The sequence below is a fragment of the Rhineura floridana genome, chromosome 10, assembly GCF_030035675.1.
Source record: "Rhineura floridana isolate rRhiFlo1 chromosome 10, rRhiFlo1.hap2, whole genome shotgun sequence".
In the NCBI taxonomy this organism is placed as follows: domain Eukaryota; kingdom Metazoa; phylum Chordata; class Lepidosauria; order Squamata; family Rhineuridae; genus Rhineura; species Rhineura floridana.
This window is the reverse complement of record NC_084489.1, coordinates 64,440,667-64,466,089: the sequence shown is the minus strand read 5'-3', so window position 1 is coordinate 64,466,089 and position 25,423 is coordinate 64,440,667. Positions and strand designations below refer to the sequence as shown.

At 43.5% G+C, this 25,423-nt stretch overlaps 2 protein-coding genes across 2 annotated transcripts; both read left to right on the top strand.

The window, feature by feature from the left end:
• The first annotated feature begins 610 nt into the window (after positions 1–610).
• On the top strand, positions 611–7,523 carry LOC133365003 (patched domain-containing protein 3). The gene is made up of 4 exons (XM_061586174.1): positions 611–1,623; positions 4,397–4,518; positions 4,908–5,053; positions 5,584–7,523. The coding sequence occupies exons 1-4, from the start codon at positions 868–870 to the stop codon at positions 7,167–7,169; spliced, it is 2,610 nt and encodes an 869-aa protein (XP_061442158.1). The 5' UTR covers positions 611–867; the 3' UTR covers positions 7,170–7,523.
• A 7,650-nt stretch (positions 7,524–15,173) lies between these two features.
• On the top strand, positions 15,174–22,678 carry LOC133364827 (patched domain-containing protein 3-like). Its single transcript, XM_061585689.1, has 4 exons — positions 15,174–16,036; positions 17,157–17,278; positions 18,249–18,394; positions 21,147–22,678. The coding sequence occupies exons 1-4, from the start codon at positions 15,281–15,283 to the stop codon at positions 22,676–22,678; spliced, it is 2,556 nt and encodes an 851-aa protein (XP_061441673.1). The 5' UTR covers positions 15,174–15,280.
• Positions 22,679–25,423: the final 2,745 nt, after the last annotated feature.

The following is a 25,423-nucleotide window of genomic DNA, read 5'->3' as shown; positions in this document are numbered from 1 at the left end:
GAAATATATATACTTACCCAATTTATGAGATTTTCAGATAAACGGGGCGGGGGGGGGGGAAACCACCATTTTCTGGCCTTGCAATGAGGTTTACTAGACACTGCCACAGGTCAAACAAACACTTCACTGAATGGCTGCAATCCTGAACGGGCGGGGTTAAAGGTACAATGGTGCTATACAGTAGTTTAAAAAAAGATTTAACGGGTGGGCTGACGTTTTTATGTATATCTCGAGAACCGGACCACCTAGAAACTTAATTTTTTAAAAAAATTAAAGCTGAGAATCACCCCCCTCTGATGGTGTCACCTGGTGTGGTCCGCACCCCCTGCACCCCCCTAGTGACCCCACTGGGGGACGGCTGACGTTTTTATGTATATCTCGAGAACAGGATTAAAGCTGAGAGTCACCCCCCCTCTGATGGTGTCACCTGGTGCGGTCCGCACCCTCCCCACACCCCTAGTGACACCACTGTTATTATTATTACCACCCTGGGCTCCTTCTGGGAGGAAAGGCGGGATATAAATTGAATGAATGAATCAATGAATACATTGCAGGAAAATGTTGCTTATGTTTGTGTTCACCATGGAAGGTGATTCACAAATGGCCACACGCTACCCCTCCTGCCTGAAACGCGGCAGGCGGCTTTGATCTCCTCAGGAATCTGCCTTTGCGGAGTGCGTGGCTTGAACTTCAGAGCAGGAGGAGGTGGCGGGAAGACGGAACGCCGCCCCGCGCGACGCATAACGCCCGCTCAGCAACGGATAGCACCCACTGCCGCCGCTCCAGGGGCAACGGCGAAGGCTCGCCACGCAGCGGAAAGCCAGCCAGCACAGTAGCCCTGAAGTAGCTTGGCGGGGAAGGAACGTCATGGTGCCCACCGGCTGCCATACCGACTGCGTGGAGCGCCCCCTATCGCATGCGCTTCGGGACCTTGGCGCCTTAGTGGGCGCCCACCCGTGGCCCTTCCTGCTGCTGCCCATGGCGCTCACATGCGGACTGGGCACCGGCTTTATGTTCCTGCGCAGTTGCGAGACCAACGATATCGAGGGCGGCTACACGCCGGTCGGAGGCCCTGCTAAGGGAGAGCGGCGTTTTGTCCAGACGCACTTCCCGACGGACGACGCCAAGCACTTCTCTGCCCAGAGGCTGATCACCGAAGGCGCCTTCGCCTCCTTTATAGCCGTCGCCCCCGGGAAGAGCGACTCCCTCCTCACTCGAGCAGCCTTCGCCGAGCTGCTGCAGCTGGACGCGGCGGTGCGGAGAATCGCAGTCCAAGGAAGCTCCTTCGCTAACCTTTGCGCGCGCTGGAATAACACCTGCAGCAGCCCCAACCCTCTCCTCAGCGCAGTGCAAGGCGACCCGGCAAGGGTAGAGGCGCTGCTGCCCGCCCTCACTTTCCCGCTCTTCCAAGGCCGTATTTTCCTGGGCTTCTTTCTTGGGGGCGTCACGTTGGGCCCCGGAGTCGGACCGGCGCGCCCCGTCCGGGCAGCCAAAGCGCTGCGCCTCATCTATTACTTGCAGGAAGATGAAGTTTCGCGGCGAGAGGCCAGCGCACTCTGGCTGCAGACTTTCCTGGAGCGCATCCCGGGCGAGCTGGACTCCTTGAACCTCGCCTCCATCCGGGTAAGTGGAGTCTGGCTGTGGAAGCTCCTTACCCAACTAATTGCATGGTTTATTCTAATTTGTGCTCTTAGTTTTGCTAAACAACTCAGACTTTCTTCGAGACTTTAAATTATGTATCTGTATTAACCCAGGCCTGATAAAATCTGGAAAGGGAAGGAAAAAACATCTCCATTTCGTATCTTTAGGGCTTGCAGATGCTGATGCTCTTAGGTGGTTGTGTCAGTAGCTCCCCTCTCCACGCCCACTCCCTCCTCCTCACTTTGCTCATTTCATATCCTCTGGGCTGAAGAAGTACTTTTGCCACTCTCTCCTGATTTCAAAGTAAGACCCACTGGACAAGAAAGGGAAGAGTTGGAAAGAGAACATCTGGGGGAGGGGGATTAAGTCTAAATCACAGAGTGAGCCACTTCAAAAAACAGCAACGACCTCCCTCTCTGTCTCCATGTTATTATTTTGATCAAGTGAGTTTATTATTTGCAAGCAATGGGCTCTGTTTCCAGAGTACCTCATCCCCCTTTCTCCCTCAGCCTTTTCCCTGGGATGCTCACCTCTAAGAGAAACACCCGTTACTGTATAGCCAATTTCTCAAGTTCAGACGTGAGCCAAACAATCCTTTGTTCACACTGCTCTGGAGCTTTTCAGAGAGGATGCTAAGTAGGCTGTGTTGCTAGTAGGGATGGAGCAAGCATTTGCAGCATGCTGGAATAAAAATTCAGATAATAAAACTGAGCACAGTCCGGTAGGGCAAAAACCTCACCTTGCAGGTGAGGATGGAGTAACCGGCAGCCAAGGGCTTTCCAGGCCTGACATCATCACCCAGCATGATGGTGCAAATGCCAGGGCCCATTCCCTCCAGTGAGCCCAAAGCTGGTGACAACTAACTTAATTCAAAAAGATGTAATTTAAAAATATCATTTTTTTCATGGCCTGGGGCCCTGAAGAGAAGCTCTAGGAGATCAGCATCCATTCAAAGTCCCCCAGAATTCCTCTGGGCCCCAGTATAGTATCAGACCAGACATTCAGGGAAACCAAGAAGATAATTTAAATCAGGCCACCCTCTTTTTTTTTTTACATTATAATCATTCATGTGATAAGGAGGCTGAATGTTCTTTTTAGGCTGCAATCCCATGCCCACTTAGCCTGGGGGAATGAGGCCCATTGAACTCAATGTGAGGTACTTCTAAGTGAACAGGGACTGTGCAATTAATTTCTTTCCTGAAATTAAAGTCTTGGAAAAACTGGAAAATTTTTGAGATTACCATGTGGCAGGCGTTTTGGTGGAAGAAAGTTGCGACATTTTTATTTATTTATTTATTTATTATTTATTAATTAAATTTTTATACCGCCCCATAGCTGAAGCTCTCTGGGCGGTTCACAACAGATAAACATCCAATATACAGTTAAAACATATGTTAAACAGTTTAAAAATAAAATAATTATACCAAAAACCTAAACATAATTAAACACATAAACAACTACAAAACTCAATACGAAAATGTTAAACATTAAAAAAGTATTAAATTGGTTGAAATATTAAGATGCTAAGATATAAGATGTTAAATATTAAATATAGATATTAAATGTTAAATGTTAAAGTGTTAAAATGCCTGGGAGAAGAGGAAGGTTTTTACCTCGCGCCGAAAAGATAATAATGTTGGCGCCAGGCGTACCTCATCAGGGAGAGACTTCCATAATTCGGGGGCCACCACTGAGAAAGCCCTTTTTCTTGTTGTCACCTTCCGGGCTTCTCTCTGAGTAGGCCCCCGGAGGAGGGCCTTTGATGTTGAGCGCAGCGTACGGGTAGGTTCGTATCGGGAGAGGCGTTCCATCAGGTATTGTGGTCCCAGGCCGTGTAAGGCTTTATAAGTCAAAACCAGCACCTTGAATCGAGCCCGGAAGCATATAGGCAGCCAGTGCAAGCGGGCCAGAATCAGTGTTATATGTTCGGACCTCCGAGTCCCTGTTAGCAGTCTGGCCGCTGCATTTTGCACGAGCTGTAGCTTCCGAACCGTCTTCAAAGGCAGCCCCACGTAGAGTGCATTGCAGTAGTCTAATTTAGAGGTTACCAGTGCATGGACAACTGAAGCAAGGTTTTCCCTGTCCAGATAGGGGCGTAGTTGGGCCACCAACCGAAGTTGATAGAAAGCACTCCGTGCCACCGAGGCTGCCTGTGCCTCTAGTGACAGGGATGGTTCTAAAAGAACTCCCAAACTACGAACCTGCTCCTTCAAGGGGAGTGCAACCCCATCCAGAACAGGTTGAACATCCACCATCTGGCCAGGAGAACCACCTACTAACAGCATCTCAGTCTTGTCTGGATTGAGCCTCAATTTATTCGCTCTCATCCAGTCCATTATCGCAGCCAGGCATCGGTTCAGCACCTTGACAGCCTCACCTGAAAAAGATGAACAGGAGAAGTAGAACTGCGTGTCATCAGCATATTGGTGGCAACACACTCCAAAACTCCTGATGACGGCACCCAGCGGCTTCATGTAGATGTTAAAAAGCATGGGGGATAGTACTGACCCCTGTGGAACTCCATATTGGAGGGTCCAGGGTGCCGAGCTAAACTCTCCAAGCACTACCTTCTGGAGGCAACCCGCCAAGTAGGAGCAGAACCACTTTTTAAAAAAAATGCTCTGAAGGAAATGACAGCAATAACTATTATTATTTTTATTATTTTAAATCCCTGAGAATGTTAAGAGATAAATTTCATATTGTATCTTCTTCCTTCCCCACCCCGTCTTTTTCCTTCCCCACCCTCACCTGGCAGGTGGCCTATTTTACCTCAGTATCCAGACAGAAAGAATTTGAAAAACTTACCAAAGAAGTGATCCCATTGGTGTCTGTAACATATTTTTTAACAATATTCTTTTCAGTTATATCATGTTCAAGGTAACTTTTCCTCCGTAATTCTTGGGAGAGGGAGGGGAAATCCCTATTTTGTCCTCATGGATAGATCTTTTATATGCAACAACTACATATAGTATGCTAGATGGGAAGATCTGTTCTGAGAAATCACAGTATTGAAAGCTAAGTGGGAGAGTATCACCCTGCAAAGCAAGCCACAGCCTCATGAAAACACTACCCCAAAATGCTTTCAAAGGTGTGGAATGAAGTTCAAGTGCCTATCACGTAAAATGAAGCCCATACAAATACTGAAGAGGCATGTGGCATGATCATTCCGCCCGTTTCCACTTCTAAAAGCTTTCTTCAAGAAGGGTGTAAATTGGCACATGTACCATGAACCTCTGAATCCAGATCGATTCTTAATCTGTTTACAGGCTGGACTGCGTTCGGACAAAAATTTGGGTAGCAGCTTTTGGGGTACTCTCAGTGGGCTTATCTGTCGTCAGCAGTTTTGGATTACTGATGTTTTGTGGGGTGCCATTTGTTATCACAGCTGCAAATTCACCCTTTCTTATACTTGGTAAGTGAACAAATGTACAAATTCTCATGCCTTATCCATTGGGCTTTCATTGGCTGTGCCTGAAGGGGTATGAGAGAGAAATCGCAGATAGAACTGGGATCAGGTACGGCTCCTAAGATTGATTCTTAAATTTTGTGTTTGAGTTTGCCTAACCATGTAGAAAAATTATATGTCATGTGAAAGGGCATATGAACACATTTTTCACTATACTCCGTCAAAACATGTATTTGCAAAGTTCAAGTTTGGGCTGAATTGCTGCTCCTGCATAAGTGCAACTTGGCCCAAAAGAAAATTTGTGTAGAAGAAGAAAAGCTTGCTTTGGGTGCAGTGTGTATTTCCATGCCAGTTCTTTTCTATCCCTTTTGTTAGTTTATTAACATTGTGTAGATTTTTGTACTTTGAGTTCATTTTATAAAGAAAAATGGGGTATTTAATTTTTAAATCAATAAATGACTGTGTATTCCTCTTGTATGTATCCATATGCTTCTCTGATAACATGTTTGGTATGTTATATTTTTGCCTTTGTTCAGGGGTTGGGGTTGATGACATGTTCATCCTGGTGTCCTGCTGGCAGCAGACTAAAGTGAAGGACAGTGTTAGAGATCGGATGGCTGACACCTACGCAGAGGCGGCCGTCTCCGTTACCATCACCACTCTTACCGACGTTTTAGCCTTCTACATTGGAATTGAAAGTTCCTTTGTGTCAGTTCAGTCATTTTGCATCTATACAGGCACAGCTTTCATCTTCTGCTACTTATACAACCTGACATTCCTTGGGGCAGTTCTTGCTTTGAATGGTCAAAGAGAAGAAAGCAACAGACACTGGCTCACATTCATGAAAGTGATGGATAAGCCTCAGGATTCTAAGGGCCATACGTATAATATTTGCTGTGTAGGAGGATCTTTTGATGAGTCCACTGGAGCAGAGATTGAGCATCCCATGAATGGATTCTTTAAAAATTACTATGGTCCTTTCCTTATGCACACATGGACCAAGGTGTTTATTGTAACCCTGTATCTTGTGTACCTGGGAAGTAGTATTTATGGGTGCATTCAAATTAAAGAAGGTATAAAGGTTGGAAACCTAGCTACAGATAATTCTTATGTCATTCCGTATTACAACCTGGAAGAACAGTATTTTTCTGAGTATGGTCCAAGGGTCATGGTTATTGTGAAGAAAAGTGTAGCATACTGGGATTCAGCTGTCCGTGTGGATCTTGAGACCTGCATGCAGTTGTTAGAAAACTCATTCTACGTAAACAAGGATTTCTCAGAGTCATGGTTAAGAGTTTATCAAATTGTTTCAAAAAACAGTCATTTAAATTTAGATGACCGTAGAACCTTTATTAAAAACTTAAGTGTCCTTTTTAGAATAAATCCAGAGTTTGAGTGGAATGTGAATGTTAGTGGCACAGAAATACCGGTGTCAAGATTTTTCATACAGACTGTCCATGTTACTACTGCAGTAGATGAGAAAAAACTTTTAAACGAACTTAGAAGCATTGCTGAGGATTGTAAGAGACCGCTAATGGTTTATCATCCAGCTTTTGTATACTTTGATCAGTATATTGTGATTGTTCATAACACTATTCAAAATGTTATGATTGCTGCTGGCGCCATGTTACTCATTTCCTTGCTTCTCATTCCCCATCCTCTTTGTTCTTTGTGGGTAACTTTTGCCATTGCATCTGTTATCGTTGGTGTGACTGGTTTCATGGCCTACTGGAATGTCAATCTTGACTCCATATCCATGATCAACCTTGTTATTTGCATAGGGTTTTCAGTAGACTTCTCTGCTCATATTTCTTACGCCTTCGTTGCCAGTGAGAAACCCAAAATGAATGACAAGGCGGTGGATGCTCTGTACCGCCTTGGCTTCCCTATTCTGCAGGGAGCTGGTTCCACTATTGTGGGAGTGCTTGTGCTGTCCGTGGCATCCACTTACATCTTTAGAACCTTTTTTAAGATAATGTTTCTGGTTATTTTTTTTGGAGCTCTTCATGGTCTCATTTTTATTCCTGTGTTTTTAACGTTCTTTGGGTTTTGTGGTAGGTTGTCAAACAGACAGAACCAAAACAATGGCCAGTGCTGTGAGAATTCACCCAGTATTGAATGAATTCAGTTGTTAGAAGGAAACATTATGGAATTACTTATTGTCAGTGTGGAAAAGTAGACCAAAGTTACCTCAGCTTAAAGGAGATCCATATTTCCTGTGAAATACAAAGTCTTTGTAATTTGATAACTTGTTAACTCAGAGAAGTATGTTCACTTGTCCCTTGCATTCCAGTCATCTAATCTTTATTTTTATGTTATGCTAATATACTGTTTTGACATAGAATTCCCAGTTAAAATATGTCTATGGTTAGTTAGAAAACCTCAAAAACATTGCATGCCTATTTGGGAAGCATACTTTGGTCATTTGCCGATAAATGTAGTACACCCAAAATAAACTAGCATGAGATTTCTCAGGTGACAGCATGTTGTGACAATTGCCTTCTAACCTTAGCAGAAGCACCTGGCTTCTCATTCTTCGTGGCAGCGCCCCAGCTGTTGCTCAGACACAGAGTCATGATGCCACCAAGTAACACGGGGATAAGGAACGTTGTGTGAAAAGTAATGAGGGCTGGCCGTGATATAATCCCAGTATGAGGCAAATCAAGTCCAGGCCAAAAATTAAATGATCTAAACTCACCTTGTAGTTAAGTAATCCTTTTTGAACTGGGAGAGCTTTTATTTGAGATGCCCCCAGTTCACACTTCATCCCCATCAGTAAGGGAAACTTATGGAAATATGCATATATATGCAGAGATACTCAGAAGTCTGAGCTGCGTCTGTGCCAGTATGCATATTTACCTAAGTAGCAGGCTTTTACCCTGTATTTAGATCACTGAGACTTAAGACTTAGTAAAATAAGAAAAGCTACTTTATTTATAGAAATACATAGTAGATAGGAAAAGCATACCTAGTTCTAACTAAGTTGGAGGTGCAATGCCCAGACTTGGATATTGCCTCATGGTCCAGGAGCGAGAACAAACACGTAGATGTCTCCTCTCCCCTTGGATAGTCAAAGAAGAAGACGAAGGAGGGGCAGGTCAGCTTCCCTGAGCATATCAGTTTACAACGGAAAGAAGTTAGGCAGGCATAAAGGTAGGCAAGCCTAGCCAGCTGAAGGATTTGAACTCTTCCTTCTTGAATACAAAAAACAAACCCAAACAGGAGTTGCTCTTGCCCCACTTCCAACAGAAACACTAAGTACAGTCGAAGGAAATCTCCCAACAAGCCCCATAGATTTAAATCCTTAACAGCACTGAATCTGGATGGCGTTTTCTTTTTTTTCCCCCAGGGGTACAAATTCCCATGTAAAACAGGGCTGAATGTCAATAGGACATACTGTCACATGAATGTGAATACCAAGTCTACCCTGGCCTTCACAATATACTGCAATACTCATTATTAAAATATTCCATTTAATTCAGTGGTAGGGAGCCTTTTTCAGATCAAGGGCCACATTCCCTTCAGGGGGCCACATGTCAGTGATGGGTGGGGCCAGAGGCAAAATGGGTAGAGGAATGAATGTAAATTTTACCTCTGTACAGTAGGCTAGTTTCCACACATGCACACACCCTCTCTATCCTCCATCCTCACAAGAAAGAAGCATTACCAGAGTTCAAGGACAGATTACAGCTAGACAAAAACGCGTAAGAAGCAGGGCCAGTGAGGGTGTGCCCTGGGGAGAGAGGGAGACTCCCAGGGGCCAGAGGGGCTTGAAAGGCTGGATTTGTCCTCCAGTCCTGAGATTCCCCACCCCTTGTTTATTAGGCTTTTACCTTTTGGGCTGGCCTTGGAAAAGAGGATGAGGTGTTAGCTGTGTGAGCATAAGTGTCTGTAGATGGCACTGTGGGAAAAAGATTTGACTGAGCAGGAGAATAAAGTTCAATCCTGTGTTCATTTCACAGTGGAGCCAGGTTTTCTGCTAGATTTATGTAACTTTAAAGTTGACAACGGGGACATTGATCTGTCAAGGATTATCAATACCTTGGCACAGTCATTAACCAAAATGGAGACAATAGTCAAGAAATCAGAAGAAGACTGGGACTGGGGAGGGCAGCTATGAGAAAACTAGAAAAGGTCCTCAAAAGCAAAGATGTATCATTGAACATTAAAGTCATGATCATTCAGACCATGGTATTCCTGATCTCTATGGATGGATGTGAAAGTTGGACAGTGAAAAAAGCGGATAAGAGAAAAATCAACTCAACTGAAATGTGGTGTTGGAGGAGAACTTTGCGCATACCATGGACTGCGAAAAAGACAAATAATTGGGTGTTAGAACAAATTAAACTAGAACTATCACTAGAAGCTAAAATGATGAAACTGAGGTTATACTTTGGACCCATAATGAGAAGACATAATTCACTAGAAAAGACAACAATGCTGGGAAAAACAGAAGGAAGTAGAAAAGTAGGAAGGCCAAACAAGAGATGGATTGATTCCATAAAGGAAGCCACAGACCTGAATTTACAAGATCTGAACAGGGTGGTTCATGACACCTGCTACTGGAGGTCACTGATTCATAGGGTCGCTGGAAGTCATAATCAACTTGAAGGCACATAAAAACAACAGCCATGTTGCAATTGCAGTGTGCTGCAAGGTCTTTTTGGCATCACAGTGGCATTGCGCTGGTGGGGCGGGGGGGAAGAGAGAGGTCCACATAAATGCAAATTTTACTTATTGCAGCAATTTTCTCTCTTCTGATCAAAGATACTGTATTTTCTCAGCATTCAAAGTGCTGTGCTTTGTTATTGGTACAATGCAAATACTACCTCCCCCCATCTCTGTACACACTAGCTATCTGTAGTCCAGGGCCTGTGGAGTTCCTTGGAAGTTTATTGGAGTTCTTCAATGAGAAGATCAGTAATCACTGACAAATGTCCATGAAGCAAAGTCATTGAATATCCATCTAAACAACCCCGGTCTGCAGAGCAACATTTTGAACGTATGGATGCATGTGTGCCACTCCCCTCAAACACCATTCCAGGAGTATTTGTGCATGCTTGTTGTGACTATGGAGGATTGTTGATGGCCAGAATCCATAGCACATCACAATGGTGGCTGTACATCAAACAAAGGTGGTAACAAGTGCACTGACACCTAAAATAGGCTCCAATAGGCTCCTGCCAGGAGAAAGGGTGGGATATAAATCAAATAAAAAATAAATATCTCTTCAGCTGTATGATACAAAGAGACATATGAGTGAAAACATAATTTTCTTCACAGTGTATCCTAGCCAATCTTTTAGCTACCGACTTTTTACTAATTTTGTAGATTAGAGGTATTCCTAGGCTTTGCCTGCATGGCAGAGGCCTGAAACACAGTCTTGCATATCAGCCAGCAGAGGTCCTAACATTCCCAATGTGTTTCGGCCACTCAGTAGTTTGGCCTTCGTCAGGGGCTGTAGACAAAATCATAAGAACACACAACATTAATGTACAAGAATTCCATACAGCATAAAACTATATATACATGACATCTATGCAAAAAAATGTTTTACTCACATTAACTGGTCTAAAACATTCTTCTCTGGCAAATCTGCTCAAATTAATAATGACCACGAAGAAGAATTCACTGAGCATGCTCATATATATACACAAACCCAGGTGCCTGAATGCAGGTGTAATGGAATTACATACAACTGAGGCAAATGAATATGAAAGAGATCATCAATATTTTGTGAGATTCACGAGAGAGAAAGAAACCCCTCATTGAGACCACTAGGGGTCTGCGTTTATAGTTCCAGAATCCAAGCTATTTCTTTCCTTAATAAAACATGGCTTTTGTCAGGGCCAGTTCTAAAGGGCGGCCAGGTGGGGCACTGGCCCGACGGCCTCTGGAGCTACAGCAGGCCCTCCGCTCTCCTTCCGCAGTTTGCAGAAGCATCCGTGTACCGCCATCCCTCCGCTATCCCCCCACTTTACCTACCTTTCCATTGTTTTTTGGGGCACGCAGATTTGCCATCAACATGGCGGCCGAGGTTTCCTTAAGGGGCTGAAGCTTCTGCCGCCATCTTGGCTAATGGCACGCATGCGTGCTATACGCGCGCGTTGCTGCCATCGACAAAGATAGTGGCAGAGGCTTCAGCTCCTTAGGGAAACCTTAGCCGCCATCTTGATTGATGGCAAACCTGTGCATGCAGCAAAAAACAATGGAAAGTTAGGTGAAGTGTGGGGATAGCGGGGGGATGGCGGGTGGCGCGGAAGCTCCTGTCTTGCCATCCATGGATGCTTAAGTTCCATGGATCACGGAGGGGCCCAGGGCAGGCTGGTACCCAAGGGCCCCGGCATGCCTGGGGCCGGCCCTGGCTTTTGTTCACACTCATTTTTTCTAACACCCAAAATGTAAAGTCAGTAAAGGAATGATGGCATCTTGCCCACTTTCTCTTTTGATTGAAGCCCAGAGATTTTTACACTTCAGCGAAGACAGAAAAACAGCTTGGGACTCCATTGCCAGCAGATGACTAGGACGTGATCTGCTGCTAGGGATGTCAGATATTGTTATTCTGCTCCAAGTGGACTCATGATATGGAAATTTCCTCCACATTTTTGCTTAGTGTTCAGGAATGGAATTCGTTGAAGTGAATGTAATCCACATCTGTTCATAGATGATACATAATTAATATCATATTTTTTGATGTGGAACTTTGATGGTTCCTACACTGTTATCAGGGCTGGCCCCAGGCTTGCCAGGGCCCTTGGGTACCAGCCTGCCCTGGGCCCCTCTGCTCCCCTCCACAATCCACGGAACTTAAGCATCCGCGGACTGCAAGACAGGAGATTCCGCGCCGCCCACCATCCCCCCACTTCACCTACCTTTCCATTTTTTTTGTTGCGTGCGCAGGTTTGCCATCAATCATCTTTGTTGATGGCAGCAATGCGCGCGTGTAGCACGCATGCATGCCATTAGCCAAGATGGTAGCAGAGGCTTCAGCCCCTTAAGGAAACTTTGGCCGCCATCTTGATTGATGGCAAATCTGTGCCCCGCAAAAAACAGTGGAAAGGTAGGTAAAGTGCGGGGATGGCAGTCCACAGATGCTTCCACGGATTGTGGAAGGAGAGCGGAGGGCCCCCTGTAGCTCCAGGGGCCATCGGGCCAGTGCCCCACCTGGCCGCCCTTTAGAACCGGCCCTGACTGTTATCATTAAGCTCAGTACAGGTTTTGAACCTTGGGGATAGATGGCTAATTTATGGGCCATTAGCTGCTTTATCTACTTAAAGAGGGCACACAGGGACATAAATAACCAGTAGGCAAAGTCTGAGAAAGTCATTGATACAAATTGTTGCCTCTTTGCTTTTCTTATTTCTGAAGTGGTGCTGTTGCCAAAGGAAGCCTATTTGCATTAATACTGCAATCCTAACCATATCTATTCAGAAGTAAATCCCATTGAATTCAATGAGGCTTACTCCTAAATAAGTGGGGTTGGGATTTCAGTCTTAATCTGCTTCCTATTGTGAATTTTAAAAACCAATAGAATGCATTACTTGTTCTTTGCACATGGAAAGAAGGGATCTCTCTTGTTTCCTGTGAATTCTATTTGTGCTCTGCCATTAAAGTCCCAGCCTCTTTGTCAAAATGGGGAGAACCATCTGGATTTGATAGCCCATTTTTGATCACTCTGAATATGAGTTTTAAAAAGAAAATTACATTTAAAGTTTCCCTTTTCCCCCTGAAGTTTTCTTGGCTATAAGTAAACTGGCCCTCCTTGATGCCTGTGAGGGAAAACGAGATAGGATGACAAGCTTGCATTGAATTGTGAAATCAAGGTAGCAAGAGTGGCTGCAATCCTAACCCTAAGAACCTGGGAGTAAGCCCAATGAACTCAGTGGAATTTACTTCTGTGAAGACATGGTTAAGCAGCCATAGATAGCTTTGCAATAGGCCATTAGCCACATCATTTTGTCTCTAAGGTTTTGCAAGGCTCTTCATTGTTTTTGCTGCTAAAGTCTAACAGGGCTACACCTCTGGAAATTCATTAACTTTGAAAGGAGACACACAAGGAAGGAAATTGATTTGTAAATATAGTGTAACAGAGCAACATGACAAAATGACAACAAATACTTATAATGCCATAGCCTACAGTGGGACAGGTAGGAATGTACTGGGCAGAAACAACGGCAGCAGAATGAAACCAGCTTGCTTTACGATGGGTAAATGACAGGGATTACTAATTTTGTACATCCCTACCTGCTGCAGACTGAGGTCAGGGACATGTAAGGAAGAGATTCATGTAGGCTTCCCAAAGTCTTGCAAGTTTGCTGAAAACTTTAGTCCTGTTTGGAGAGGTAGCTAAGGGCTAACCCTACGTTTTCTGTCTTCAATCTTTTTCCATGGGGGAGCACAAACTTAAGCCAAAGAGGGCTCCCCTTGAAACTCCTTCCCATCATCCTCTTCCCACCAGCAAATCACCATGAAGTTCTCCACTTATGGTAATTTCACACAGCAATTTTTTTAGTGGATCAGGTTGCCTGCTTGTTCAAACAAAGAGCGGGTGGGGGGCAGAATGACAGGCTAAAACTCCATGAAAAATGAGAATGGATCATGAAAGGAACTATTGGGAAACTGGGTGGTGAACTCACTGGAGGAGTTCAGATCCCATCTACTGAGGCCAGTACTTTGTTTTTAATGTGCACAGAAAACAAGAGGTTCACATGGACCATTTGATGTCTTAAATTACAGTTTTAACTTGAAGCTAATCTGATCGGGAGAGAGCATCACTAGATTCTCCATGAATGTATCAGCACTTCAGCATGGATGCTTTGCCTTTTTGATATTAAATAGAAGCACAGCAAAGATAGAGAGTGCTTCTGTTGTATGACAAGACCCAGGTAATTCATCATGTTGACAGAAGATTGGTTTGCTCATGAGATGGAAGGTTTGCAAATAATAATAAACTCAACTGATTTATCCATTATTTTTTGGAGCCAGATAAAAACCTGGTTATTTACCTGGGCTTGCAATAGAGTTTAAGAGATTGGTTAAACCTTGCATTTTTTTAAATTTGAGGAACATTATAAAGATTTAGTGACTCCATCACCTCACCTGAAACAGATGTAAAAATGAGGTCCAAAACCTCAAATGTCAGCGATTTCATGGGGGGGGGACACAATAGTGAACCCTACTGGACCCTTAGCGTAAATGTCAAAGGCCAACAGTAGTCCTCCAGCACTAGCTGCTGGAATTGACCCTCCAGGTATCAGCTACTGGGTCTGGATTGGGCCCGAGTGGCAGGGCTGTAGATGCAGCATTGGCCCTGCCACTCCACAAAAGCCAGCCAGCTGAGGGCAGGGAGAATTGTCTGCCTTTTTGTTAGTAGGTGTTTTTGAATTTTACATGTTACACCTGCATTTTAATTTTTCACCAGCCTTTTTTTAACTGTTTGTAAACTGGCAACCTAACAAACACAGAGACATATACACGCTATTCCTACTGCGTCGTGGGTATCACAAACACAACCCTCAGGACAGAATCTTTCGTTATTAAATCACATCTTTAATCATTCAGCGTTTACATCCAAAGCCTATACAACAGCTTGGCTCTCAAGTCAAATCTAATTCTGCAGGTCTCTGTGCATAAGACTGAAGCCTGCACTGCAGTTGCTGGTATCACCTCAGAAAATAGTTTCTGCAAGTAAAAGAGTTGGACACGATAGAAATTCCCAGCTGGCACACTACGGATTAAAAATTTCAGTCGAAAGGTTGAGGCGGCAGAAGGGGCTTACCTTAACATTTCCCACTGGATGTGGGGTAGCTGTTTAAAACCCTCAACTCTCAAGAAAGAGAGCAAGAGGGATGCACGTGTAGAAAGCTAGCTAACAGGGACCAGAGAAGACTAGCCTCACTTCCCTAGTAATTGTTTTTATTGTAGTAGTGTTACTTGTGTTTGTTTTCATCATGGAGGGAGATTCACAAATGGCCACACACACACACACACACACACCCGTCCAGCCTGAAGTACTTTGCAGCCCGCTTTGATCCCCTCAGGAATCTGCCTTTGCGGAGTGCGTGGCTTGAACTTCAGAGCAGGAGGAGGTGGCGGGAGGATGGAACGCCGACCCGCGCGGCAGATAACGCCCGCTCGGCAACGGATAGCGCCCGCTGCCGCCGCTGCAGGGGCAACGGCGAAGGCTCGCCACGGAGAGCCAGCCGGCCCCTTAGCCCTAAAGGCTGAAGGGCAATGGCGCCCCACAGCTGCAACACCCACTGCGTGGAGCGGCCCCTGTCGCGCGCGCTCCGAGCCCTCGGCGCCTTGGTGGGCGCCCACCCGTGGCCCTTCCTGCTCCTGCCATTGGTACTCTCGGGCTTGCTGGCCGCCGGCTTCAGGTTCCTGCCCAAGCGCGACGTCATTGATCTCGAAGGTCAGTACACGCCGGTCGGGGGCCCCGCGAAGAGAGAGCGGCATTTTGTCCAGACGCACTTCCCGACGGACGACGCCAAGCACTTCTCTGCCCAGAGGCTGATCACCGAAGGCGCCTTCGCCTCCTGTATAGCCGTCGCCCCCGGGAAGAGCGACTCCCTCCTCACTCGAGCAGCCTTCGCCGAGCTGCTGCAGCTGGACGCGGCGGTGCGGAGAATCGCAGTCCAAGGAAGCTCCTTCGCTAACCTTTGCGCGCGCTGGAATAACACCTGCATCAGCCCCAACCCGCTCCTCAGCTCAGTGGAAGGCGACCCGGCAAAGATAGAAGCGCTGCAGCCAACACTCACTTTCCCGCTCTTCCAAGGCCGTATTTTCCTCGGCCCTTTCTTGGGTGGTGAGCGTTTGGGCCCTGGGCATGAAACGGCGCGCTTCTTACGTACAGCCAAAGCGATGCGCCTCACCTATTTCTTGCAGGATGATACTACTAATCGGCGAGAAGCCAGCAGGCTGTGGCTGCGGGCCTTTCTGGAGCGCATCCCGGGCGTGTTGGACTCTTCAAACTTCACTTCCATTCGCGTAAGTGGCGGCTGCCTTGGCACCGCTTCACAATTTTTGGGAATCAGTAGGCACACACACCCCTGTGTAGACGATTACCGAACAGCGTTTCCCTGTTCATCACTTGTGCTCTTTTGTCTTGCTAAAAAGAATCTCAGACTTTCTTGGAGACTTTAAATTGTGTATTAGTTTATATGTTCAAAGTGTTTTTACTTGACTCCTAGATCACTAAAAACAAGACAGCCCCTGCCCTGCTCAGTCTAAAAGCCAGGACATAAAAGAGAGGATGCAGAGTGGGCTGTGTTGCTGGTAGGGATGGAGCAAGCATTTGCAGCATGTGACACCCCTTGCTTGAATAAAAATTCACATGGTAATAAAACCGAGCACAGCCCACCTCTGTTCATCTGTTTCCTCATCCTGTAGGGCAGAAACCTAACCTTGCAGGTGGGGTGGGGTAGTGGGCAGCCAAGGGCTTTCAAGACCTGACATAATCACCCAGCATGATGATGCAAATGCCAGGGCCCATTCCCAACAGTGAGCCCAAAGCTGGTGACACAGGTTGTAATTTAAAAATATCATTTTTTTCATGGCCTGTGGTCTGAGGAGAAGCTCTAGAAAACCAGCATCCATTCAAAGCCCCCCAGAATTCCTCTGGGCCCCAATATAGTATCAGACCAGACATTCAGGGGAAACCAAGAAGATAATTTAAATCAGGCCACCCTCTTTTTTTTTTACATTATAATCATTCATGTGATAAAGAGGCTGAATGTTCTTGTTAGGCTGCAATCCCATGCCCACTTAGCCTGGGGGAGTGAGCCCCATTGAACTCAATGTGAGGTACTTCTAAGTGAACACAAGTAGCACTGCAATTAATTTTTCTCCTGAAATTAAAGTCTTGGAAAAACTGGGCAAAGGAATTTTTCAGATTACCATGTGGTAGGCTTTTCGGTGGAAGGAAATTGCTACATTTTTGAGCTTCTCACTAATGATCTTTTTTGTATAAAAATGCTATAAAGGAAATGACAATATATTATTATTTTCTGCCTGTCTTGTAGATCTTTGAGAATTTAACAAACATCTTAAGAGATAAAATATTTAACAGTTTATCTTCTTCCTTCTCTCTCCACCCCTCACCTGGCAGGTGGCCTATTTTACCTCAGAGTCCAAAAAAGGAGAACTACAAAAACTTACCAAGGATGTGATCCCATTGGTCACTACCACATATTTTTTAACAATTATATTTTCAATTATATCATGTTCAAGGTAACTTTACCCCCATTAATTCTTGAGAGAGGGAGGGGAAATCCCTCTTTTTTTAACATCATGGGTAGATTTTTAATATGCAACAGCTATGTGTGGTACTTTTGATCACAATGTTATATATTTATTGTCAAGCACTTCTAAACTGCTTCATGATTTTTTAAATTGTTTTTTAATTTTATTTAACAAATATATATGCTCTTCAATTGTAAGAAAACCTCCATGTGGTTTACAAGAAACATTAAAATTATCAACGAAAACAGGTAAAAACAAGTAACTAAAAATATTCAAAAGACAATTAAAATAGAAGTAAATTAAGAAGAGATTACAATGCATCAACATCTGTGTGTCCTTGCTTAAATAGGAATGTTTTAGGCAGGTGCCGAAAATAATACAGCAAAGGCACCTGACTAATATCAACAGGCAGGGAGTTCCAAAGTGTAGGTGCTGCCATAACAGCACCATTTCCACAGACTGAAGTAATCGAGTTGGCACATCTGAATTTAAGGCAATCCCACATGTGAACTGTCCCCAAGCTGTTAAGAGCTTTATATACCAATAATAACATCTTGAACTTGGCAACCAGTGATGATCTCGGAGCAGAGGTGTTATATGCTGACAGGGTCTAACTCCTGTTAGCATCCATCTGAAGAAACTGATGGTTTCTGTTTCACATATTATTTATGTATTTATTTATTATATGGTATTCTCCCTATGGTATTCTGTAGGGTGCTGTGACACAAGTAGAACTTCCCCAGATGATCTATGATCTTACAGGTCTATACAGGGGCAGGTGGTCTTTCAGGTAGAGTGAAGCCCACACATAGACTGAAGAGGCAATAGCCTCACTACCTAGAGCGGCCTGATTGCTATCAGTTTCCATTTGTAAATGTTTTGTTGAAACAGGTAGTAAATTGGCATGTGTACCATGAAGCTCTGAATTCAGATAGATTCTTCTCAATCTGTTTTACAGGATGGATTGTGTAAGGACAAAAATTTGGGTTTCGTTTTTTGGGGTGCTGTCTGCATGCTTATCTGTCATCAGCAGTTTCGGATTACTGCTGTCTTGTGGAGTGCCATTTGTTATCACAGCTGCAAATTCTCCCTTTCTTATACTTGGTAAGTGAGCAAGTATATATATTTCTCATGCATTGTTTATTGGGCTTTCAGTGGGTATGCCTAAGCAGGTATCCATCTGTTTGTCTTCTTAATGGTGCTAAGAATTCTGTATTTGTCTGTGGTGCTTTCTCGCAGTTATCTGTTTTAGGCTACAAACCTATATCTATCTACTTAGCAGTAAGCCACATTAAACTTAGTAGGACTTAATTCTAAGTAAAGATATATAGTATTGCTCTGTACGGTGGCAGTTGTATACACCAGGATGGGGAACCAATAGACCACAGGCCAGATGTCTCCATTGAGCCCACAGCAACCTATCCCTGGCTGCAGTTAAGCTTGGAAAAAACCTTCCATTGGCTCTAGTGGAAGTCTTTATTCAAGTGTAGTTGTTGCTGGGTGGGACATAGGAAACCGCCTTACACTGAATCAGACCACTGAATCTAACTAACTAATTAGCTCAGTATTGTATACACTGACTGGCAGTCGCTCTCCAGGGTGTCAGGCAGGGTTCTGTCTCAGCCCTATCTGGACATGCCAGGGATTGAACCTGGGACCTTCTGCAAGCAAGGCAGATGCTCACGCACTGAGCTATGTTTCTTCCTGGACAATTCCTTTCGCTGCAGCATCAAAGAATATCAGCACCTGCTTTTTCCATACCTTATAGTTGAAGACAGGAGAGTGAGTGCCATATGCGTGTGTGTGCGCACAGGACTCTGTGTGTGTGGATTGTTTAGGAGGGGTTATAAATTTTTGGATATCCCCACTTTTGGATTTGCCATGCCCACAATTGGCATATAGCCCCTGGAGGGTTAGCTAAGAAGGAATACAGCTGTAAGGGTGAGAAAGGTTCCCCTCCCCAGCAATATGCATTTACCTGGGAGTAAGCTCCATTCAGTTCAATATATCTTACTTCTGAGTAAACATATATAGGATTTTCAGAGGAATAGCCATATTACTCTGTTGCAGCACCTTAAAGACAAACAAAGTTATTATGGTATAAGAAGGTTGAAAATGAAATGGACTGCCTTCAAGCCAATTCCGACTTATGGGCGACCCTATGAATAGGGTTTTCTGTTGGTTGTATGTGTTTGTGTGCTTAATTTCGTTTAAAGCAGCACAACAGCAAGCAGAAAGTAACAGCAGATGTTGAAATGCGAGTGTGCCAGCGTGTGTGTGCGTTTACCTAAGAAAGCAGGCTTTTACCCTGCATCAGGATCACTGAGACTTGAGACTTAGTAAAATAAGAAAAGCTAGTTTATTTATAGAAATACATAGTAGAAAGGCAAACCTAGTTCTAACTAACTAAGTTGGAGGCATAATACCCAGGTGTGGGAGTTAGCCCGTGCTAGGAGAGAGAGCAGAGACAAAGGGATGTCTCCTCTCTCCCAGACAGTCGGAAAAGAAAGAATTGGAAAGGGCAGAAGGAGGAGGGGCAGGTAAGCTTCCCTAAAGAGGTAACTGTCTAGCGACAGAAGGAAGGAAGTCACAGCATCACAGCTAAAGGTAATCAAGCCTATCCATCTGGAGGACCCTAGCTCTATCTCCCTTCTGGAACACAAACAAAAGAACAAAACAGGAGTTGCTCTTGCCCCACTTCCAACATTTTCATGGTAAGCGGTATTCAGAGGGGGTTTACCATTGCCTCCCTCTGAGGCTAAGAGGCAGTGACTGGCCCAAGGTCACCCAGTGAGCTTCATGGCTGTGTGGGGACTCGAACCCTGGTCTCCCAGGTCATAGTCCCTTAACCACTACACCACACTGGCTCTATAGCAAGGTTATGTGGACTAGAATAGTTTCTTGAGTTACAGAGAGAGGGAGGGAGGGATATAGTTTCAGGGGTGGTCTTGTAAATAGTGAGGTAAGGGGGAAATACAGTAATCATGGCCAATGTTAATAATGAAATTTTCACCATCTATATTTTTTTAACTTCATCTGACCTCACTGCTTACAATCCCTACACCAACGATGTAAGTATATACCTGTAGGACAAAATAATACTTCATGCTTCTGATGAAGTAGACTATAGTCCCTCAAAGCATATGCATATTCATTTACAGAACTCTCTTATATATAGGATTGCATTGTTAGTTTTACTTACTAACCTGGTATATTAATTTGTAGTACATACATAAATTACAAAGTGTGTTCCTCATATATATAGAGATATATAGAGAGAGATATATATAAATATATATATAGATATATATATATATATAGATATATATATAAATATATATATAAATATAAATAACATACAGTATCTTAGCAGCTGATGAAGGCGGAAGCTGAAACGTTTTGTTAATATAATAAAAACCTCTGTTTGGTTAATCACAATTACGTTCATATATATTTTAGGTGATTAACGGAATCCTTATAGGGATCCAGAGCAAGCTTGAGTGAAGTTCTGTTTGTTGCTTTCAAAACTGTCTTATCTATCTATCTATCTATCTATCTATCTATCTATCTATCTATCTATCTATCTATCTATCTATCTATCTATCTATCTATCTATCTATCTATCTATCTATCTATCTATCTATCTATCTATCTATCTATCTATCTATCTATCTATCTATCTATCTATCTATCTATCTATCTATCTATCTATCTATCTATCTATCTATCTATCTATCTATCTATCTATCTATCTATCTATCTATCTATCTATCTATCTATCTATCTATCTATCTATCTATCTATCTATCTATCTATCTATCTATCTATAAGCATGCTTCTCCTATGCATGTTTCAGGGGTTGGGGTTGATGACATGTTCATCCTGGTGTCCTGCTGGCAGCAGACTAAAGTGAAGGACAGTGTCAGAGATCGGATGGCTGACACCTACGCAGAGGCGGCCGTCTCCGTTACCATCACCACTCTTACCGACGTTTTAGCCTTCTACATTGGAATTGCAAGTTCCTTCGTGTCAATTCAGTCATTTTGCATCTATACAGGCACAGCTTTCATCTTCTGCTACTTATACAACCTGACATTCCTTGGGGCGGTTCTTGCTCTAAATGGTCAAAGAGAAGAAAGCAACAGACATTGGCTCACATTCATGAAAGTGATGGATAAGCCTCAGGATTCTAATAGTTGTATGTACAACAGGTGCTGCATAGGAGGATTTTTTGATGAGTCCACTGGAGCAGAGATTGAGCATCCCATGAATGGATTCTTTAGACATTACTATGGTCCGTTCCTTATGCAGTCCTGGACCAAGTTATTTGTGATAGTCCTGTATCTTGCGTACCTAATTAGTAGTAGTTATGGGTGCTCTCAAGTGAAAGAAAGTATAAATGTTCGCAACCTAGCTTTAGATGATTCTTATGTCATTCCATATTATGACTTGGAAGAAGAGTATTTTTCTGAGTATGGTCCAAGGGTCATGGTTATCATTACAAAAAGTATACCATATTGGGATTCAGCTGTCCGTGTGGATCTTGAGAACTGTATGGAGACAATAGAAAACTTATCCTATGTGGAGAAGAATTTCTCAGAGTCATGGCTGAGAATTTATGAAACTGTTTCAAAAGACATTTCTTCAAATATAGATGACCACAGATCATTTATTGGCAATTTACCAGCCCTGTTCAGACTAAATCCAGAGTCTGAGTGGAATATTAATGTTAGTGCTATAGAAATATTAGCTTCACGATTTTTCATACAGACCGTCAATATTACTAGTGTAGAGAAGAAGAAAAAACTATTAAACCAGATAAGACGTCTTGCTAAGGATTGTAAGATACCTCTAATGGTTTATCATCCAGCTTTTATATACTTTGATCAGTTCAATGTGATAATTCAGAACACCATTCAAAATGTTTTGATTGCCACTGGTGCCATGTTAATTACTTCCTTGCTTCTCATTCCCAATCCCCTCTGCTCTTTGTGGGTAACTTTTGCTATTACGTCTGTTATTGTCGGTGTGTCTGGTTTCATGGCCATTTGGAATGTCGATCTTGACTCCATATCCATGATCAGCCTCGTTATTTGCATAGGGTTTTCAGTAGACTTCTCTGCTCATATTTCTTATGCTTTTGTTGCCAGTGAGAAACCCAAAGTGAATGACAGGGCAGTGGATGCTCTCTACCGCCTTGGTTATCCTATTCTGCAGGGAGCTGGTTCCACCATAGTGGGTGTGATTGTGCTATCTATGGCATCCACTAATGTCTTTAGAACCTTTTTTAAGATAATGTTTCTGGTTATCTTTTTGGGAGCTGTTCATGGTCTTGTTTTCATTCCTGTGTTTTTAACATACTTTTTTTGGAATAAAGATGCCGCTTAAAATAATCTTGCTTATGGTTTATCAGAAGACTCCAAAAATATTAGATGCCCATTTATCACGGTGAACAGCTGGTATAGCACAGTGGGGATGAGAGCCTGGCTGGGAGTCCCGAGTCTGTGAGTTCAAATCCCTGCTCGTGTCTCCTGGGTGTCAAGGGCCAGCTAAAGATCACCCCCACAGTTAGTGGCTCAGGGGTTACGTGCGCTGCCACCTGTGCAGCCGTGGGCAAGCTGCATAGTCCCAAGGAGCCCAGTTGCCCCCCAGCTGGCAGCTGCGGACAAGGAAGGGGCTGGCTTGTGCAGCTGTGGCAAGCTGAGCAGGCCCTAGCCAGCTGGGGAGGACTAGTCCCAGAGGGAGGCAATGGTAAACCTCCCTGAATACTGTTTACCATGAAAACCCTATTCATAGGGTCGCCACAAGTCAGGATCAACTTGAAGGCAGTCCATTTCCATTTTCAGGATGTTATCATAACTTGAAGGTGAATGCTGAAGTAGTCTACTAATATATTCATTTATTTGAGTTTACTTTTTGTGCTAACTTCAGAAAGGAGGATGACGAATTAGCTACGTGAGCACAAGTGCCTCTAGATAGCACTGTGAAAGAAGTCTTGACTGAGCAGGGGAAAAAAGTTCAGTTTTGTGTTTCATCTCAAGGTGGAGCCAAACTTCCTGATAACTCAGCAGCTGTATTACAGTGTATTGCTCTGTGCACCAGTTCAGCTGCTGGATTTGCAGGAGGCCAGTCATCTGATCCTAATGTCTATGCAGTGAGGACTGGATTGCAAAATAACTTGCCATTGGTTTCTATGGAAATTATGGCTGTATACACATGGCAGTATAAAGTGGATTTGATGCACCCATGTGTGCATATTTTTGCATTGTTGTCCAAACATTGTTTTAATCCAAGTGGCAGCTCACATTTATTCAGATTTTCCCAGTCTGCAGATAATGTAGTAAGGAAAACTTAACAGCAACATAAAATCACATTATCCAGCTGTGGACATAGTGAAGCAAATTGTGTGGGCAGCTTTTTTTTAATATGTGGGGTGCCATTTTGCTCAGTGACATTTGTCACTACACCCCCTACTTCCATTGGGGAGATGCTCCTTGATGAGCTGGTGGGTCTGGGCACAGCACAGCATACATTTTTTTAAAAAAACTGTTTTGTGCAAGTCCAACTTATCAGAAAATTTGTATCTCAAAAATAATTTTAAAAATGGCACATACCCACAATGGACCTCAGGTTTCTGGAGCTCTAGAGGGGTGGGAAGTACTAACTGAGTAGAGAAGACAACAATCAGATCTGTTCAACCCACAGGCATATTGCCATTCTGGTGTGTATACACACAGCCTATGTCACATCCTAAGTATAACTGCTAATGCATCACATGAACAGGAAATCTATTTATATTCTTGTGGTTTGTGAAACTCTGCACAAGCATCAGTCTACACAAGCATTTTCTAAAACCCTTCAACTAGCTTTGAACAACATTTGTGATCACATCATCCTCAATATTTCCAAACTCATGAAATCCTGTGAATCATTTTACTCTGAATCTGTATCATGCAACACCTGTAAAATCTGAAAGTGCAAGTTTTAAAGAACTGTTTTCACCCTTCTGGTTCCTAGTTCATATTCAGCTGCCTTTTCAAATTCTGCTCTTTTTCACATATGGCACACCCACCATTAATTATTTTATCAGATGGAACTAAAGACTCTGTCAAAACTGTAGATCCAGCAAAAGCAAGTGCCAGATAAATCATGCGTAATAAGCATCACAGAATTTTTTTTTAATCACATAGTGTCCCTTTTCATAGAAACACCTGTGTTTCTGAAAGAGCTTGCTTCGTAAAGTGACCGAAAAATCTACTAGTCCAATGTATTTCCATGATCCAGAATTGTAGTCTGATTAGGTTGGGCCTCATCCAGATAATGTTGAGTTAGCAATTCAATGATATCTGGCTAGCATTGTGATTATGTCTGCAAAAGAATTCTGAAAGGCCCTCTAGGCCATTATGGCAATGAACAAACCTGGCAACAAGTGACAACACTGGAAGTGATTCTCCTTCCACTCTTGTAATTATGTCATTGCAAGCACAAAAAATGGAGTATGTTACTTAGGACAGAATTCAATGTCTTTATACTTTCAGCTTTTAATATTGTTTATTATTATTAACATTACTACTACTACTACTACTTACCTGTCCATCCTGAGGTCACAGGCTGGGCTACAACAGTTTAAAATATATCATTAAAAACAAAAACAAAATCACAACATCACAAAACATTTAAAAGGCTGCTCACCCTCACGATTATAATGATAGACTTGAAAATGTGTGGCTAATCAGTGATGTTGTTTCTAACGCCACAGGGAGAGATTCATAAGGATGTCCAAAGGATAGGTAGTAGGGTTTCAGTGCCCTGAATAAGTATTTGTTCCTCCTTATAACTAGCAGAAATCAGGAGAGTTTATGCCTCCACTGTTGGAGGCAGTACATTTCTGAATACCAGTTGCTGGAAACCACAGGAGGGGGAGAATGCTGTTGCACTTGGGTCCTGTTTGTGTGCCTCCAACAGGCATCTTGTTGGCTACTGTGGGAACAAGACCCTGGACTGGAGGCTACTGGCATAATTTAGCAGGCTCTTATGTCCTCACACTTGCAACTAACAAAAACATAGAGGTGCAGGTTATGTCTAGAGTGGATGCTATCTCAGTCATCACATTGGTCAAGTAGTTTACTCTAA